This window comes from Taudactylus pleione, unplaced genomic scaffold (genome assembly GCF_031769625.1).
Source record: "Taudactylus pleione unplaced genomic scaffold, aTauple2 ptg000117l, whole genome shotgun sequence".
NCBI lineage: Eukaryota > Metazoa > Chordata > Amphibia > Anura > Myobatrachidae > Taudactylus > Taudactylus pleione.
Genome location: NW_028284519.1, coordinates 22,409,899 through 22,429,979, shown reverse-complemented (window position 1 = coordinate 22,429,979; position 20,081 = coordinate 22,409,899). Strand labels below are relative to the sequence as shown.

The following is a 20,081-nucleotide window of genomic DNA, read 5'->3' as shown; positions in this document are numbered from 1 at the left end:
TGACATTGCCACCCAATGAACAGTATTGCTAAAAAGGAAGCCACTGTTCTGACCCTGTCGGACTGAACTTTTTCAGGTTCACCTGGAAACAAGGGCTATGCCAGAGTGAAGCCCAAGACAGGCTAAAGTTCCAACAAGTTAATTAACAGGGTGGAATCGACAGACATCCAATTGCACTGAAATGGATGCGAACCAGACACTGTCCTTAGCAAAGAATACCCTGGACGAGGTGGCCATAGTCACCCGAAAAGGGACCGACTTGCCTCCGGGGAGAGCATCATCGTTTGAACAGTGATCCGACAGAAAAAACTCGTTCCATCTGGAGATAAGCCAATTATGGAAAGGCCTGGAATGGAACTGAGCCCATTCCACCCTTCCAAAGGCAGACACTGAATAGTGGACCATGCATCCCAGAGTGTAAAGACATATGGCGACTGCGCAGATATCCATGTACTCCTAATGGAAGAGTGGAGATGCCGTCTTAAGCCAGAAGAATTCTCAGATTTTGAGAATCCAGCAGGGCTCCTAGGTGAAGAATACCCAGAGAGGGATGCAGGGAGGACTTTTTTCCCCTTGATTAAACGTCTGCACCCTGAAGAACCCACAGTCAACCAGACCCGGCTGTAAAGTACCCCGGTGATCCTGCTAAGAGCAGGAGGCCATCCAGGTACAGGAGCATTGGGATATACTGAACAGAAGAACTGTCAGAAAATCCAAAACGCTGGTAAACCCCTGTGGGGCTGAGATCAGTCCCAACAGGCAGAGCCCGAAAAATCGTAAGTGCTGTGATACAGCAAACCTCAGTCCATGCTGAGGTAAGGTCTCTGTAAGTACCCGTAGGCACGCGTCCTGTATATCCAGTGATACCATAAAGTCCCCGGGTTCCAAACATAGTATGATGGAGCATAGGGATTGCTTCCTGAACCCAGGTAGCTTTAGGAACTGGTTCGGGGAATTGAGACAGAGAATAGGCCAAAGAGGACCATTCAGCCACCGCACCAGAAAGAAAGCAGAACAACCAGTCCCTCGCTGAGAAAGTGGGGATGGCCCAATTAGCTCCGCTTACCGCAACAACTGTATAGCTTTCTGGATTTGTAAGGCCCTGTTCCGAATAAGGGCCTGCGTACCATCACATGGAAATAGGCCGCCTTAGCAAAGAGAGGGCGTACCCTCCTACCCACGTAGCCGCGGCAACTAGACACTAGTACCGGGCAAACTGAGAAATCGCCATCTCCCAGTGGTAGGCCTGTCTCGTCAGGCTGACGATATATCCGTTGGTTCAGAAGCAGGATCGGCTGGCAGTCCAGGCCTGCTCGGAACTGGATATGTCGGCCCTTGTAAAGGCCGACAGTCTATGAAGAAACAGACCTTTAGGCTGACCCAGAGGACAAAAAGACTTAATAGTCTGAGGCCCCGTAGTGAGCATAGCTGACGGCGGGAAATTTGTACTGCCACTGTCAAGGTCAGATATACCCTATAGATGGTATCTGCACCTCTGCATTCCCAGAGCGCAGCCATAGGGTATTACGGAGGATACCGTCGCAGCCGGAACTCTGAAAGTTTGGAGCTGGTATCCAATATAGGCATGTCCACCTATGACAACTGCATATATTACGTGAGCGACCAAATACACTTGAACCCCAGACGTGTTGGAGGGGAAAAACATTACAAATGCATCAGCTCAGTATGCAATAGTATTAACCACCCATGCTATCGCCATGGTAGGATGGGTAACAACCCCTGAAAGCGAGTATACTGATTTCAGGCAGAGTTACCACCTACGGATCAGAAGTATCCGACCACTCAGGAATGGGATGCGTAGTAACGTCTGTAATCCGACGAGTAACACGCCCATCCACCCCAGGAGGGGCTCATGATGACCATCAGGGAATTTGGGACAGGAGACCAAACACTGTTGTAATACCTCATATCTGGCAACAGCCAGAGTCCCGCCCTGCGATCCACCCGCTAGTCAGCAACAGGGACCCAGAAGGCACGTAATACTGAGGGTGTATGATACAGGTGCAGGTCAACATTCACTATAACCAGAATGGACCTGCTACCAGCCCTAAAACAGGGATAAAAATACTTGAGATAGGCTTCCCCCCCGTGTAAGAGGGAAAGAGCCCAAAACAGTATCCAGTTCACGGTAGAGCCAAGTGGGAAGTAAGCACAGGGCGTCCACCACGCCAATTTGCGTTTCATAGAAAAACGACTTCCACCCAGGGTGGCTGTTGTGGTAATCCCTGCAAGGGGCATGACAGACTATTGTGGCACCAGGGGGAATTCATATACTCGAAAAAACCCCTGTAGGGAGCGGTAGTCTGTGTCACAGGGGAAGAGTGCAAGAAACTGCGAGATACCCTGAGATGAAAAGGGCAGTATGGTGAAGTAACCCCAAGTGAGGTACAACAATGGGGCCCGCCCGGCGATCCGCAATTAAGAGGATCCCGAGAAAACAAACCGCCCAAGGGGGTCGTGAAAGGGACCGGCACCCGATGACGCCACATACAGAACCCTTTAAGAGTTAAATCCTCCGCACTAACACCTGCAGCACATGGCTTGCAGGATAGTAAAAATGGGTGCAGTATAACGCTCTATCTCCTGGTCAGACATATCTGACCAAGCCTTGTGATCAAGCAGCGCTATACCGGTCCTGACAAACTAAAAATTAGCTGCAGGGACCCATTTTCAGCGTATGCAACACACAGTTCCACTCAAAATATGGCAACGTGCAGCACGCAACAGTATGTGACAAACCTCACAAATATTAACAAGTATATAAATGTGAGGTCTCAGAACCACCCCAAGTACAGTTGTATTAGGGCAGATAAGGAAAGGGATAGATATACACTGACAGGTGAGAGAATAAAGTACAGTCAGCACTAGCATAAGTCACATACCATGCAGATATACACATATATACATAAACATGTCATATAATATACTGCACTATTACACTGCATGCAACTTACCCAGATTCAGTGTCTGGGAAGGCTACAGCTCTGTGTACACTGACCTGATGGTGAGGTACGCAGGGGGACTGGACTCACTGCCATCTCCGGAGCTCTGCCACTGCACCACAAGAAAATGGCCGCTGGAGACCTCAGAAGAAGCGTGGCCCGCGGAGGAAGCAGCTCAGCGACGCCAGACTATGGATACTGAAAGGCGCGCTGAGCTGAGGGGAGGAGCCGCTGTAACAGGGAAGGCCGTCTCCCCTGGCCGGCTATTAACCCCCGGGACGCCGGCTCCCTGCACCGAACACTAAGTCCCTGGTGGTCTAGTGGACACACGGGGTATGGGGGGCCCGCCGCCACTGCCGGCGCCTCCGGTCTGTCCCCAGAGACCGGAGGCACAGGACTGCATTTCAAATGCGCGGATCACCGCAAGCGGTGACCCGCGCCTTACCTGCTCCCCGTGGATCCGGCAGCAGTCCTGGGCGCCCGCAGAGTCCGGCTAGTACAGACTCTGGGGTCCCGCTGAGATCCCCAGATCTGTACTGGCGTCTCAGCGCCAGCGGGGTGACGGAGCGGCAGCTTAGACGTCCTATGGACAGTCTGACGCTGCCGCTCTGAAGAATCCAAAGGAAAAATAAAAAAAAACTCTGTCCTTCAGAGAAAATAAAGCTTAGGGGCTGCTAATCAGCTCCCCACTGCACTAAACGGTGACCCGATTCCGGCCGGGCACCAACTTAAACTGAGGTGCCTCTGGCTGGGGGTGGGGTTATAGGGAGAGTGGACCCCAAGTGCATCCTGGGAGCTAAAAGCTTTAACTGCGTGGTGCCCGGATTTAGTTCCCAACCTATACCCCAAGGTCAACCCTGTGGACCCCCTATGGACCCTGAAGTAGAAACAAGAAATGGCACCCAGCAAAGGGGGTCGCCAGTTTGGATTGTCTCATGGCTCATGTGAAGAACAATTTGGAAGGGCCACATAAGACACATTCTAATTAACATGCTATTGTGACAAATGGAAGCCAGATAATGTTGGAAGTGACAGCTACAACTTAGGCTCAACCCTAGGTCAAGTTCTACAGTAACATGAAAGAGAAAAAAAAAAAACAGGACGGAAAATGCTCTGGGTGGGTTCGATCCTTTTTTGTACAATGACAGTACAAAGTACCAAGCTCTCCAGGGCCAGACTGGGGCTATTACAATTTCCGGCACTGCTCTTGCTCGTCAGTTTTCTCTCTCGACACTGCTTCAAGTACAAGGTGATCAAGCTGAGGAATCACAGCGGTCAATGGGGCACTATTATAACCATCACTAACCTTGAAGCTAGTGACAGACAGAATGGAAAGGTTGTAAGTTGGAATTGCTGTCCCAGGACTACATATGTGTGCGGTTATCATGTGGCACAACTGTATGCAATTATGACCCAGAGCGGGTGCTATTATTATGTAGCGTTAGGGACGCCGGTACAGTGGAGCCTTGACGTGGCCCAGCGCTTATCCATGTATTGGCAAATATATGCAACAAAGACCTCTGAATCTCTATCATCATGTAGTATTCAAGCCTTTCTGCTGTTTTTGTTTTTTTTTGCAGAGTGCTGGGGGGAAATCTTTTTCTGTAGTCCAGAGTAATCCCGCCCTTTACAAGCACCTGGGAAAAACCATTAGGTTGATATGAGCAACCACTATTTTTGTATTCCAGGAATGCATATCGAAGTAACCAGTGATGCACTATGCAGAATGGAAGGTCCCTTCTCCATGGGGACTGAGTGCAATGACTCAATTTAGAAGCAAGGTCCTCAGACACATTGAGGTATTCCAGGTTCAAAACTACTTTGAATGGATCCATCATTTTTCAAGACCACAAGGAGAGAAGAAAAAAAGAGGTAAGAAAAAAAAAACCTCATGGCCCAGTACCTGATCATCGATGATTACGAAAGGACCCCAGAATTCTGCACTACAGATGTGTCCTCATTAGGGATGTGCAGGCTCGGAAAGGTTCGAGTTTGCATGTTGAATTCGGATTTTCCCTCCAAAAAAACGGAACTCAGAAAGAGGCTAAACGTCATCTTACATGGACGAACATCATCATTCCTGGACTTTTGTCCAGGAATGATGATGTTCGTCCATGTAAGATGACGTTTAGCCTCTTTCTGAGTTCCGTTTTTTTGGAGGGAAAAATCCGAACTCAACGTGCAAACTCGAACCTATCCGAGCCTGCACATCCCTAGTCCTCATACATCTAGCCTCCTTGCGCGTTAAACAGCCCTTCTAGGGCAGTGGCGTGACTCAGTAGCGCTGAGCATCTTTTCCCCTTCAAATGCCACTGACACTGTAACGCAGCGTTCCGCATGCAGATATACCGGCAGTCACACACAGAATATGGGCATGCCGCATATCATTGTAATCTGCAGAAGCTGCTTGTGCATCCTCTTCGCATCGCTGCAAATAAGACGCATCTGAAGGTAAAAAGTCGCACAAAAAGCCTCATGCGTTGTGTGTGACGTGACTTGTAGCGTAAAGAGGATAGATGTATGTGGACACATCTGTAACTTCAGATAAGCCAGGAGATCTAACCCTCTAACTGCCCATGGGTACATGAAAGGTGGATAGATAGCAAGAAACCTGAAACTAAAATAACAGAGGATTAGACTAAGCTCAACCTCCTAAGAACACAAAGCTGAAACAGGATAGCTAGCATAATGCATGGGGGGTAGGTCATACAGAACTACACAAAGCTGAAACAGGATAGCTAGCATAATGCATGGGGGGTAGGTCATACAGAACTACACAAAGCTGAAACAGGATAGCTAGCATAATGCATGGGGGGTAGGTCATACAGAACTACACAAAGCTGAAACAGGATAGCTAGCATAATGCATGGGGGGTAGGTCATACAGAACTAGATCATCTTCCTATTTAGGGACTTGTCAAGAGTTGTGAACAAAATGAAAAAAAAAAGGTAGCAATGTGCACCTTGGGAGAACCATGTTGCACTGCAGGTGGGGCAGATGTAAAAAGCTGCCCGGTATTTGTTCACTACTTGCAAAAGCAGTCAGTATGCAAAAAATAAATTGCATTTGCACCCATGCATTGCACGTGGTTTGTCCCAGGAGTAATTGGCATTTTTTTTTATTATTTGCTATTAACTCTGAATCAGGACCCCAGTGTCCTGGAGACCAGCTGTGCTCATACCCCACATTCCTGTGTTCCCCACTGTAAAACAAATGTACATTGTAGAGAAATATAATATGGCTGTATTCTCACAGGCTCGGAGTGGGTTCATGTAAAATAATATACATACATACATACATACATCCATCAAGAGGCATTTTCACTTTAATTAAGAAATAAAAAAATACAAGCAGAACATTTTCTCAACTTACATCAAATGCAAGATCAATATGACCAGCGTGATAGTTATCAAAAAAGGTCATCAAATCCAGCAGCAGATAAAATGTGGAGTTTACTGACTTTTCAGCAGTTATGCCCTGGGATCTATACCTGGGGAGGAAAGCAATGATACGTTACTCTACACATTATACACGAACAGAATGAAAAGTAACAGTCCATCTGGGGAGGACTGCAGGCAAGAGGCGGGGGCAGGAGTAGCAAGAAATGCAATACCCATCCTGATCAATAGAAATGGCCTATACAGTAATAGAGATGGTACTACACTGTGGAAAGATAAAAGTAGTTCGTACACCAGATGCTGAAGGAACTATGGTCACATATGGTGGACCTGTCTAGAGCATAAACAGGACACCTCCTTCTAAGCTCTAGACACCCCCTGCCTTTATTTTCAGATTGTGCCATTTAAAAAATTTCTGCATTAAAAGTAGCAGTTAAATTGCCCATAATCTCTCACTGACTACAGAGAGTGTAGGATAGTCCTTACTATACCCCTAGCTCACCAAATCACCACTCAAATATTCCACCAACATCTGAACACAACTGGGTGACTGATTTAACCTTTGTCCCCCGTTTAAATTGTAAGCTCTCAAATGCCCCAATCAGATTTTGTATTTGGCTGTATCATCTCAGTTCCAACCGCTAATATACAGATATGACGAGAATCAGGAAATTAAATGCAAGTGCGCTAACTTAGGTGTGAATACAGAGAAGGGGCTGAGGGAAAGAAGGGGGCGGTGGTAAATGTTTAGTAGGCGACAGTGGCTGGCTAAGTGTGGAATCAATGATAGGCAGAGGAGTATATGGGTGTTGGATTAAAGTGGGATAAGAATAAGGATGGGCAGACAATAACAACTTCTTCAAGGAGACTCCTTGAAAAGGCTTAAATAGCCGAAACGCATCGGAGTACCTACTCGTACATTAACCTGCACTCTGACTTTAGTTTTTACTGCACCAATAGAACACCCCTCAAACCGTGGACCCCATGATGCCAGGACCTTGTCAGAGGTCGCATTACCCATCCAACACCGCTCCACAGCCGCAAGAGAACCCCAGTAGATACACCTTCCGTGGGTTCACTCCAGGGCACCCACACCGCAGATATCTGGGATTTGGAGTATGAGAGCGCACTTACATTTCATTTCCAATTTCTACTTCCAGCAGGAACAGGTACTGCTGCATTGAGTTGCTGCACTCTAACCCCCCTCCTCATTACATATACGGATACATCCCCCCACTACGCTTCAGAAGCACGGCTCACCTTATTTGATCTAGTATGATGAGAATCTACATACCTTTCCGCAATGGACAGAGCCATGTTTTTGAGTCTTTCCTTGTTAGACTGTGGAGTGCTGATTTGAGAAACTACAGGACTCAGTAACTTATTGGTCAATTCCATAACTTTGTCTGGGTTCTAGTAAAACAAGTAAACAATGATCAGGCCTTTTCTGTTATTCTAGTATTTCTTTACAGCAGTGAGAGGCAACAGGCAGTCCTCAGACTACACCTGTGGCCCCAGCTTCCTGCTTTATTATTTTTTATTATTATAGGTGTAGCACATGTACAAGAAATGCCAGCTGATATGTTATTACATACAGGAGTCTCTGATTCAATGTATGGTTTTAAAGTATTACTGGAAATAATGGTGGTTTTATTTTATTACTGAGAATAATGGTATGATGTTTTGAAGGTTATGCCCCTGAACTGTATCAGGTTCTTATCACTGTTCTACAGAAGAACTAGAGAAATACTAATCAATATGTGAATCAGTTGTAATGAACAGTGACTACAGCTCTCCCATGCAAGAAAATCCAGAGAGCCGCCTTTACATAACAATGACACATCAATGATCAGTAGCTGGCTGTCATTCTAAGCACGTGTGTTGCAGAACTCCCTACTGTGGCACACAGACATCATTCACTCATGACCAGCAGAGGTATTGGCTGATTGTAAGTACAATACAAAGCAAGCAATATGGGTTTCCAGGTGGCCGATCCTATCCAAATTACCCATAACGGGAAGGGAGAGGGCTTACAAATAAGAGCGACTGTAAAAGTAGGAAACCCCTTACAAATAATAGACATTCTGAAAAATTAATTCTCTAAAAACATCCTAGAGAAGTCCGAGTTCTTTACCTTTGCCAAGTCATAGAGCTTTGCGGCTTCCTCAAACAGTCCCTTCTGTTCTGCGACAGCTGCCACCTCACCAATAATCGGCTTTGTGTCCCTTGTGAACTTATCAATTGCTCCAGGCTACAAATATGTAACAATAACATTATAATAAAGGACCTGTTAGGCTGTATAGAACTTGTGGTACATTCTTATCACTGATTGATATTTTAATACAAAATGCTAAGCTGCTACTACATAAAGGCATAAATAGCGCTTCTACAATCACTATCAAGCATAGTTACAGCGTTTATACATTTAATATAATAGATGAGTTTTACAAAGTCACAAACGTAACAAAATGTGTTAAAAACACAACTGTTCTTGCACTTGTATGTCTCCTCAGGTTGCAATTTATTATGGTATAGTTTATTAGATTGACAATAAAAAGGTCAGTAGTGTATAGGTCGACATTCAATAAGTCTACATGGATAATCGGTCGACATAAAAATGGTTGACGCACGTTTTGAAATAGTTTTTTTCCCCAATCCTAATATTCACCCTAACCCTCCCCTTGGTGTCTAACCCTAACCATCGAGTTAAGTGCCTAACCATTGGGGTAAGTGCCTAACTATCCTCCTAGTGCCTAACCATCCCTCCTAGTGCCTAACCCTGAAAAGAATGTCAACCATTTTTTTTTGTGTTGACCATTCCCAAGTCGAGCATTTGTGCCTGTCGGCCTAAACCCATGTTGACCTTTTGTACCTGTCGACCACCTGTTGTTGACCTATTGCTTATAGACCTTTCATCCGGAACCCATTTATTAATGCACAAGGTGTAGTACTGACAAGTTCCGTTACCTTTCTTGTGCCATCCTTCTCCAGCTTCCCCAGCAGCATGTCAAACTAAAACAGAAAGGAAAACCGTTCAAGAATCAGCTAGTGGACAGAATGGGCAACAAACTGAATAATCAGGACGGGGACCGTCTGTACCTCTCTGCTTTCAATCACCAGTTCACTGACACAACGCAGGAACATGTTCTTATCCTGACTGTCTCTCTCCTTCCTGGAAGATAGGAGGTGGAGAAGATAGGGGGGAATGACCATGCAATCCACTGTCAGTGCTGCAAAAACCTATAGAAATGCTTCTACAGAGTGTGGACAGCACATAGAATAGACACAAGACTGTACCACAGAGCACTGTAACCAGCTAATGAACAAGACATTTTCCCCCTCTCATTACCACATCAACCACCACTTTATAGCGATGCGTCAGGTATATGAGAATATGCATTCTATTTCTTAGTCTATCCAATTGGGTTTTATAATCTTTTTCTTGAAACAGACAGGTATTTTCCTGAGGTAACAAGCAACTTTTATAAACCTTGCATGGGGAAAGCAGAATACAAAAACAACTAGAAATAATACAGATCTATGTTCCCAAAGTTACTGAGATGACCAGTGCAGCACACAGACAAGCAAGTGAAGGGTGTGCAATGGAAGAGTACAGTATAATGGTAGTGAATGGGAAACAGCTTTGCCTCTATAAAATTTAAGGCAGAGGATTTATTCATTACTAGTTAGCAGCCCGTCAAAATAGCCAGACATTGTCGCTCCCCCGAAAAGTCCCGTTTGAGCGCTGAATGGGGTAACTTTTCGGTCATTTCTGCTCAGCAGCAGGGGGGGGGGGGCTGCGAATAGAAATGTCAGCGCTGGCGGCTTTGTGGGCACGAGCGGAGCAACAATTGAATTGATCTGTTGGAGGCCATCTAGTGGCCGCCGGCACACAACAAACTTGAATTCCCCCGTACAGGTGAAAAGCAGTGCAAGCCTGAACATTGTCGCACATGGAAAAAGCCCCGTTTGAGCGCTCAAATGGGTCATGAGGAAAATGTAGTCAGTAGGAATAGTCAAGTTTGTTATGTTTTCCCAAAAAAACAGTTTAATATACCTTGTCTTTGTAAACACTCGCAGCATACAAAAGTGTCATTTGCAAACATGTTGGCGAAATCTAGTGGCCGCCGGTGCACAAAACACTTGAATTCCCCCCATAGAGGTGAGGAGCAGCGTTGTCATATTATATATATATTTACACAGCCTGACAATGCTAACTCCCAGGCATTGGGGTATAATTCATGATATAACTTTTACAGATCATCAAAGCTATCCCAAATCAATGTATGCCACTTGTAGCCTCAAACGTGGGAGCAAACATCTCCCCATCTATCAGTCGCACCGACTATTCTGCATGTCTCTCCCTGCATTCCAGGCCTTGAGACCGGCACTGCTAGAAGCAACAAGTAGCTGAACATCAGGTCATGCCGCCACCACTGGTAGCAATAGCAAAGCAAGGAGAGAACTGCAGCCTTACACTATCTTCCTTAGAGATGTAGTACAGCAGGCACCACTGCTACTCAGCTAATAAGCTGCAACGTCATCATAACATTTTTGACAATTACCTGAGAAAGTAAAAATATTGTAAGGCTTCTCGTGGGTCTGTTGATTCAAACTTCCGAGTGTACAGCATAAGGAGGCGGACAAAGTTCAGACGTCTGATACCAACAGGGTCTCCAGCCTCCTGAGCCACTGCAGAGAAACAAAGAGGGATGAAGACGACCAGTGCCGGATGTCATAGGAGCAAACACACTGACATACTACTATGACGACTGCATCAGTTACAGGGGATGAAAGGACTACGTCACAAAGAGATCTTGTCATCTCATCCAAAAAAGCCCATCTTTTTGTGTTTAAGAAAATTTAATCTACATTATTGACACAAAGTAGCCACCTTTTACAGCTATAACCTCTGAACACACCCGTGACATTCCATCTACAATGGAAATAAAATATTGTTCGGGAAGTTCTTCCCAACACAGTTGCAGAGAGTTCCCACATGTTGCACAACTAGTAAGTTACTTTACTTTTACCCTACTGACCAGTTCACCCCAAACCAGCTGGAGTTTGACAGCGGTAATCTCTACGCTGGCAGTGCAACGGCTTTGCGATCGCATTCATTAGCATATTTTCGCAGCAAGCCTCCATGCGTAATCTCAGCTGTGATCGCAATAGTGAATCAGGCCCTCTAAACGTATACAAGGTGGAGGTATTTATGTCTGGGCTGAACATCTTGAAAAACTCCATTTTTATTATATGCTATAAAGGACTGATTACTGGTACGCAGACACACCTGCCATTTTTATATTTTAAGTTTACATATTTATGCTTTTATTGAAGTTATTAAATGATTTTATACTATAAGAAGCACCTTTCTCACTTTCTTTGAGGTTCCACGATTTCCAAGTCGTATATGAAGTGTGATGATTTGGAGCGTTGGCTGAAATGTGGGCATTATAAAAAGCAGATCTATTCAAGCTCAAAGTATCCCCCATAAAGAAAGTGCATCATTCTACATCTGATTTTTCCACATATATATGTATGAAAAATATGGATATAGTGTAAATCCGATTATAAAAATTAAAATTAATAAAAACACTCAAAATATATAAAAAATAATACAATATAAGCCCAAAATGTAAAGGGGCAATGCTTTAAATAGCAAAATACCCCAAGTTTTGTAATTAGAAGCATTGCCCTTTTAAATTTTAGGTTTCAACACGTGGGAAGGAGAAACTTTTAGAAGCCTTATATTGTATTCATTTTTATATATTTTGAGTGTTTTTATTCATTTTAATTTTTCTAAAACCGGATTTACACTATATCCATATTTTTCATATGTAATTTTATAGAGTTCAATAAGTGAAGATTATTAAAGGGTCCTGGAGTGATCTATGACATGCCTACAACTATCCTGGTCCTAGTAAGAATTAATACCTTAAGGGCGTGCCTGGCGATTCTGAAATATTGGTGAAAGGGCTTATTACAACACCACTAAACTAATTTTTTGCACTTTTGTAGTTTTCTGATGTATAAAAACAATCTACCCCTATGTTTTTCATGTATTTTTGATTTAAAAGTATAATTTTTGAGGTCCATGAAAGCAAACATAAAAGTAGCAGCACCCAGTCTGGACAAATATTTATGGCTTAAAATGTAAACATGGAGCAGTTTACTTCTTACTTTTGTACCATTTCAGGTTACTCACTGGACTTGAATTGCTTAAATTTCAATAAACAAGGTGGCATTCTAAAACTTCTGTGTATGTATTATGTACACAAGCAGGTCTACACATCCACCCATAGAGGTTTACCCCAAACCATCAGTGTCCTATTAAGTAATTCCAAAGTGCATATATATATACATATACACACACACACTAAGGATAGAACATTGTGTCACTGTAATAAATGCGTTGCGTGGAAAGGTATGTGACGATATATAACAGGGCAGTATACAATGACAGAGGACACGCAAGGGGTTTATTTAGAAAGCGTGAAGTTTGGTGGGTAGGAATACAGATGCTTCACTGAGGAGATTATTTGGTATTTTAATGCAGGCAATGCTTCAGTAAGGGGGAGATGTATCAACCTTTGTAAAGAGAAAGTACTAACCAATCTGCTCCTGTTTACAGGCTTTGTTTGAAAAATGACCGTTAGAAGCTGATTGGTTGGAACTTTGTTTCGCTCCACTTTCTCTCTCCAAGGATTAATAAATATCCCTCCAAAGGCCTGTTGCCGAGTCGCATGTAATTCCAGAAGAGCAGACATTAATGGGATTTTTAGCAAAGTGCATCATTAAATCATTCTGGTGTGTTCAATATGTATGATGGCAAGCTATAGGATGCCAGTGTAGTACTACAGGCACCAGTATACCTTGTAAGTCAGCATGCTGGGCTGTTAGACCAACAACAGCTGGAGAGGCACACATTACACTAGTGGTAACCACAAGCCCCAGAACAATCACACCGCCAGAACTTCCCACAACCTGTGGATAATGGCCGGCGAGACAAGGACAAGCATAACAGTCATGCTTACTCCAGCACCTGTTCCTCCTGCTATGGGGATGGGGAAGAACACTGCTCTGGATTTGGTTCAGTTGGTTTGGGCAAATCATGAACAGCACAGGTTTAAAACGACTGAGTAACATGGAGGTTTCCTTTAAGAAAGAGCAGTATACTCCATATATGTATACTTACACAGCTGTGCACTTTGTCCCGAAGACTTTAAAAGAAGCTTTAATTCAAAGAGAGCAAGTGCAACGTGTACAGCGTGACACCGTGTGCGCTCCATGCGAAACAAGTAGGCTATGGCTGCCTCAAACTGCGCAGTCAGGAAGAGGACTTGGAAGTACAGGTAAGAATGCTGGTTAGCTCCAAAGTGAGACTCGCCTAGAAGTAACAAAGGATCAAAATGGTCATGTCAGCAACAGGCATGTACGGTCTGAATGCATTTATAGTTTACATGTTATATGTACCGTAGTCCTCTAGCAGCTGCTTCTGGAACTGTGGCAGCGTCAGTCTGTCTTGTGGGGAACTGCTGGTGTCATCTTCAAAGGAAATTTGACTCAACTAAATTAGAAAATAGAGCAGACGTAGGTTTAAAGGCTCTGACCCACTATTATCGACATACAGTCCAGGCACTTCATAGAACATTTCCTTACCCCACTTACAGCTGTACTAATAAATAAAGTGAAGGAGGCAACATACGTCTGACAACAAAATCCGTATACTTATATTTAACCCTCTCTCTATTATAATGTGTATGGAGACGCCGGGATCGTATAATTGTTTCGCATCAAGGTTGAAAAACTTTACAGTTAACAAAAATCAAGGTGTGCCCTCTGGCTGTATCCATGAGTTCAATTGTCATCCCGGTAATGAGATATAGGAATAGCATGGGATTTTTGTACTTATATTGTCTCATAGTCCACCTGGGGGACACTGGATCACCATGGAGTATAGAGTGGTTGAAGGGTTGGGGCACTCACATTTACTATGTACAATTTCACATTGCTCAAACCGCTCCCACTCTATATTCTATTGGCTGAATGGGTCCTTCTTTTTGTTGTCTAAGTCCCCAAGGAGAGGCCAGGAACACAGAACTAGAGGATAAATTCAACATTCTTGAATCCGAACAACAATGGTAATGAGAATAACCGCAAAATAAACAATGAACAAAAGCAGAGCAAGGGGTGATTTCATTGTTTTTCCTGCGGCTATTTCTTGCGTTTGCTGTGGGAGGAAAGGGAGGACGTTTTTAGCAATAAATAACTTCCCCTTACCAAGTCTAGTACTTGGGACTACACTGACAGAATCCAAAGAAGTGTAAGCCAGTCTACTGGAGATCTCTAGAACAGCCCCTCACATGACCCCTAGCACTATTCCGGAGGCTCTGTCCTGCCAGCACCAATACAGATTTACATCGCTCCTTTCCATCTCCAGAGTAGTGGGAAGAGAGTCTGCAGTACACTAAGCCACTCAGAGCAACGACTGCGAACACGTTACTGGCGATTCAGGCACCACCTGTACAGGTCCATGGTCACTACCTGTGGAGTAGTGTCTGCTTCCCCTCTCCAGAGCTCCGAATGTGACAGGGGGAGGCATCCCTGTGCCCCCTAGTGGTGGAAGAAGAAAACTGACTTACTCCAGGCTCTGGGTTTCGTGGAGCTCAGACTTCAGTGGTTTTAATAAAGTGCCCGAGGCTCTTGCTCCCAAATCTATAACCCATGGTTCAAGTATTTCACTAACCCCCAAGGGATGGAGGAAAAAACTAAAATAAAGTTACTCCTGATGTAATCACTGCAGTGCAAACATTTAAAAAACATTTGCAGTGACAGTTTTACATTTGTAAGTTAAAAGTGATGGGAAAATGTACCTGATTGATTACAATTATCATTATAAAGCAACTTCGTTCTTAATTTAAAACTTCAGCTCTGCAGAAGACATGACTGAATTAGCCTAAGCTCTCATGACTGGTAAATACACATTAAATCACTAACATGACTATTTCTGTAATGTACAGTAAGTAATCAGACAGAATCTCTTACCTTCAGCCACAGGTAGTCCTCTGTTTTATCTGCCAGCTCGCTATGATTATCGGCCACATCACAGCGGCCAATGATACAGTACACTGCTCTCTTATAGGGGTCAGTGCTGGACCTCACAGCTCTCCGGTAATGTAAGCGAAGCTTGTTTTCTGTTACTGGGCATAATCTGGAAACAAATGTATTTTTATATAAAGTGACTGCAGCGTCTTCTTGATATTTGAAATGCTGTTAACGCTCATATTAGCAAAATACAAAAGGTTATATTGGTTAGGACAAAAGAAATCCTAATGATTGTGAATAAAACACATATGAAAGGGGACACACAGGTTATTGCTGGATGGGAAATGCTGGATACGACATGCAGGAACAAATGCCAGCGTACAATACTCTTACTACTCCCTGTGTTGTGGATAGATATGATCAGGTGCGGAAACGTCTATTCACTGGCTGATAACAGAAGTCAACTCCAGAAAACAAAGCAGAGAGCCCCCCAGCACAAGCAACCAGAGCACAATCAGCCAATGACACCAAGAATGAACCTTCATTTGAATAATGATCTTGATCTACAGAAACAGAACGGCTTTATATATTGGGCAATATACACTGGTCACCAGAACAAGCTGTTTTGTGCCTGTTTCCATTTTGTCTATCAGATACCAACCCCCATAGAAGTTACAGGACACTACAAGTAAATATATAAGACATTAGCCATTCCGCCTGCAATATAGAGAGGGATGAGTGCATAGTGTTAATTCTAGGTACGGCCCTCTGTCTGCCCGAAAAGGACGAGTGGTCATGAGCAATGGGGGCGTATTTTTAAGATGTGCCTCCTTTACGTCACTCTTGGGGGCATTCCCAGCACTTACGGACAAGCTGAGCTGCCCCCAATATCTATTTACCAGCAGTGAGCGCTGCACCGCAATCCCCCCCCCCGCGGGACACCCGGCAGGCTGTTTCAGCAGGTCGCTGGCAGGTAGCATTTTAAAATTGCAGCGTCCTGCTAAAACAGCTTAGCGGGAAGACTAAGGGCGCAGATGAGGTACAGGAATTTTATGGCAAACTAGAAAAGACTTACAGTACTTCTAAGAAGAAAAAAATTATAATGAAGGCGCTACAGATGGGCTTTGTGTTACTGCTTTCCATAGAAAGCCCTATGTACACCACTAGCCCTTCTAAAGGTAAAGTGCAGAAAACAAATTGGGTAACAGTGCTTTTAATTTGGCATTGTCTCATTCATTGATGTGCTATAAAAGAACACCAGTCTCTCACGTTTGAAGCTTTGTTGCAGTTACCTCCGGTCATTGCTAAGAACGTATTCCTGGAACCAGTTCTTGAATTCTCCCAGCTGATGCTGCACTCTGTTCACCACCTGCTGTGCAGCCAAGATATCCCCACAGCGCAAGCAATAATAGATCAGAGCCCAAACAGGGTATCCTTCAAGTTCACCATCCTGTAAAGGCCAGAACATTATCCACTGATCACTACTCTCAATAGTGAGAGTCCATATCATAGGCAATGCTTGGCCGGGCTGTGCACTCACCTGTAATCCAGGAATAGGCGCAGGCAGTCTGATATTAAGGAAGCTACGCACAAGATTGTAGGTCCCAGGAACACCACCCAGCTGAGCCTGTTGCAGGTTAGCAAACACACTCATCATAGTGTAGTTCTTATAACTGAAAGAGATTCAGACAACCAGCAGGTAAGCAAATTATAATAGATATATTTAAGTTTCAATAAAACATCCTAGATGCTGAGCCATCAGACTATAATGTAACTCTTGAAGTAGTTTAGACAACTGGCCCAAAAGTTACCTTTGTTCCAGGAAGTTTAACCCCTGTCTCACAAAAGCCATTTGCATCTGGACCGAACAACGACTTTTCAATGCATCAGAAGCAGGAATTAGCGGAACATCTGTCATCTGTTTCACCATTGCCCAAACATCAGATACGTTCTGGAAATAGCAGTGTACAGATCAGGAAACAAAGTAATATACTGTAAGTGTGACCGATTATGGAATCATTACAGAATGAATGACAAGAGGACAATTCTATGGGCAACGTGCAGAAGATAAAACTGAAACATGCAGCACGATGTCACTGTGCATGGGGAACATGATAAGACACCGTTGTTGGGATTCATACCTTGTCATCCAATCTCTCAGCTACTGTAACGCACAGATCTACAAGGCTGGGCTGAAGGTGTCCACTCACCACCTTCTCATTATACACATAAATCTGCAGAGAGAAACAATTACTCATTCGGATAAGAAGTCACATTTTGTTTCACTCTACTTTATGGGAATATATTGTGAAATAAGGCCAGTAATAACAAGGGCTTAGTGACTGTCGGAAATGTAATGTAATGAGAAATCTGCATGCACTCTGGTGAACTCCATGATTCAATCCAGCACAAGGGTCCTGCAGGATGTCATTCTGAACATGTTTCCGGCAATTTCACTACATAAAACATTTTGTGTATTTGGTTGTGAATTGTGGCCATGAGCAATGTTTAAGGTCATAAAAAAATCCATGGAAACAAGGCTTCCAAGGCTACTATGGGGCATTGAGTTCAAAAGAATTGGAATCAAGTTACCAATTTTATGCTGACAAAACCTCCGCATTACACCTGCTAAAAATACCCATTTTATAATTCACTTACACCATGTCATTTTTTATATTTTTTTATTACTATTTTAAAAATGTCACAAATATTTTGATCTGCATTATAAAGGGGTGCCCCGCATAGGGAAACTTCTGTAGGTCACTGTCCGTGAAGCAGAGCCAAAATCAGTCAAAGAAAAACTCCAAACCATGGTATACACAGCATTTCCTAAACTCCAGCCTTACATCCCCCTAACAGTTAGTGTTTTAAGGATATCCATGTTTGAGCATAGGTGACTTAACTTCCTTGGTCATTTTGATTTAGTCATCTGTACTCAGGCATAGATGGGATGTAGCTAAAAACACCTACGATCAGGACTCCAGCCGATGAAATCCCAGCACCAGAATTTCGAACTGCGTACAGAAGACCGGATCCCGGCATGAGTGGGGATGCCAATGACGGGATCCCGGCAACTGGCATCCCAATCGTAAGTACAGCGAGCACCCTTTGCTATTAGGCGCGGGGGAAAGGTTAGGGTGCGGGGTAGGGAGGGTTACGGTAGAGAAAAGGAGGGTTAGGTGGTGAAGGGGGCAGGTTTAGGATACTTATCCCCTGTCGGGATCCTCAGCATCGGGATGCTGCTGACGGTCTTTTGACAGCCGGCATACTGACTGCCGGGATTCCATACCCAACCCAACATGGATATCCTTAAAACCTGGCCTGTTAGGGTGAGGAAGAGTACAGAGTTTGGAATACACTTGTCGATGAGATTGTGCAAAATTTGGAAGGCACCAATTAAGCCCGTGAGAGAGACAGTTGGACTTTTCAAAGGAGTCAGGCAAAGCGGTTTCCCAGAAATACTTTTTATTCTACATTGTTCTGGGGTTGATCTATGTCTATTGTAAACAATATTATGAGGGTGTGGTCTAATAGATTGACAATGTGTAGGTCGATACCAAATGGTCAACGGAAACAAAAGGTCGACACACAAACCATTGACATGGGAATTGTAGACACACAAAAAATGGTCACTTTTTCTAACCCTAACCTTCCCTTTGGTACCTAAACCTAACCGTCCCTTCTAGTGCCTAAACTTATCCATCGGGTTAAGTGCCTAACCCTAATTGTGCCTCCTAGTACCTAACTCTCCGGTAAGTGCCTAACCCTAAGGCTGGGTACACACGTAAAGATTTTCTGACCAACCATCCAACTAGTTGATTGGATGGAATGAAAATCTGGTAAGGTATGAAAGCAAATGACAATCAGCAATTTGCTCCCAAATGCCGGAAAATGGACAAAAACGGTTGTTTGAACAATTTGTTCAGATCAAACATTTAACAAACTTCTCTGACGACCATTTTCATCTGTTTTCTGGTATTTAGGAGCAAATTGTTGATCATCAGTTACTCCCATACATTACCAGATTTTCATTCCAACCAATCAACTAGTTGGATGGTTGTATAGAAAATCTTTACATGTGTACCCAGCCGTATAGTGCCTCCTAGTACCTAACTTTCCGGTAAGTGCCTAACCCTAAACGTGCCCACTAGTACCTATCTCTCCGGTAAGTGCCTAACAAAAAATAAGTCGACCATTCCCATGTCAAGCTTTTGTATCGGTCAACCTACATCCATGTCGACCATTTGGGTGTCGACATTTTGTCCCTGTCGATCTTTTGCCTCTGTCAATCATTTGGTGTCAACCTATTCATTGTTGATATTTCAAGTGTAACCCTACTATGATGGGGGAAGCATGCTACAGTGCATAGTACAGTGAATCACTTATATGGAGGAGGGTAAGGCAGCATAAGAAGAACCTTTTTTCTTTGCCCTGTCATGGTTGCTTAACCCACTGAGTCAGCGCTACCATAAGCTATAGAAGAGAAATCTACAATACAGCTTTGATCTGCCTCACCTGCCGTGCGTACGCCATTTCAACGTTATCAAGAGAACTGCGACCGGGAGCACCATGCTCACTGATGTAACTTGTCTGCCACACAAGAGGAAAACAATATTACACATATAGATCATCAACATCTAAACAGAGGTAAAGAACTATATTGAGTGTTTTC

General features: G+C 43.9%; 1 protein-coding gene across 2 annotated transcripts in view; it reads right to left on the bottom strand.

Moving 5' to 3' along the window:
- NUP93 (nucleoporin 93) overlaps positions 1-20,081 on the bottom strand; it is a 36,856-nt gene that overhangs the window by 4,130 nt on the left and 12,645 nt on the right. For both annotated transcript variants that reach the window (XM_088471993.1, XM_088471994.1), the window contains exons 6-19: positions 19,925-19,999; positions 17,551-17,643; positions 17,221-17,360; positions 16,950-17,082; positions 16,702-16,859; positions 15,410-15,575; positions 13,838-13,931; positions 13,560-13,751; positions 10,927-11,053; positions 9,461-9,533; positions 9,329-9,373; positions 8,496-8,612; positions 7,656-7,774; positions 6,336-6,453 (exon numbers count right to left, since the gene is read on the bottom strand). In XM_088471993.1, coding sequence (XP_088328119.1) covers positions 6,336-6,453; positions 7,656-7,774; positions 8,496-8,612; positions 9,329-9,373; positions 9,461-9,533; positions 10,927-11,053; positions 13,560-13,751; positions 13,838-13,931; positions 15,410-15,575; positions 16,702-16,859; positions 16,950-17,082; positions 17,221-17,360; positions 17,551-17,643; positions 19,925-19,999 — 1,650 coding nt within the window. The remainder of the gene's footprint in view (positions 1-6,335; positions 6,454-7,655; positions 7,775-8,495; positions 8,613-9,328; positions 9,374-9,460; positions 9,534-10,926; positions 11,054-13,559; positions 13,752-13,837; positions 13,932-15,409; positions 15,576-16,701; positions 16,860-16,949; positions 17,083-17,220; positions 17,361-17,550; positions 17,644-19,924; positions 20,000-20,081) is intronic.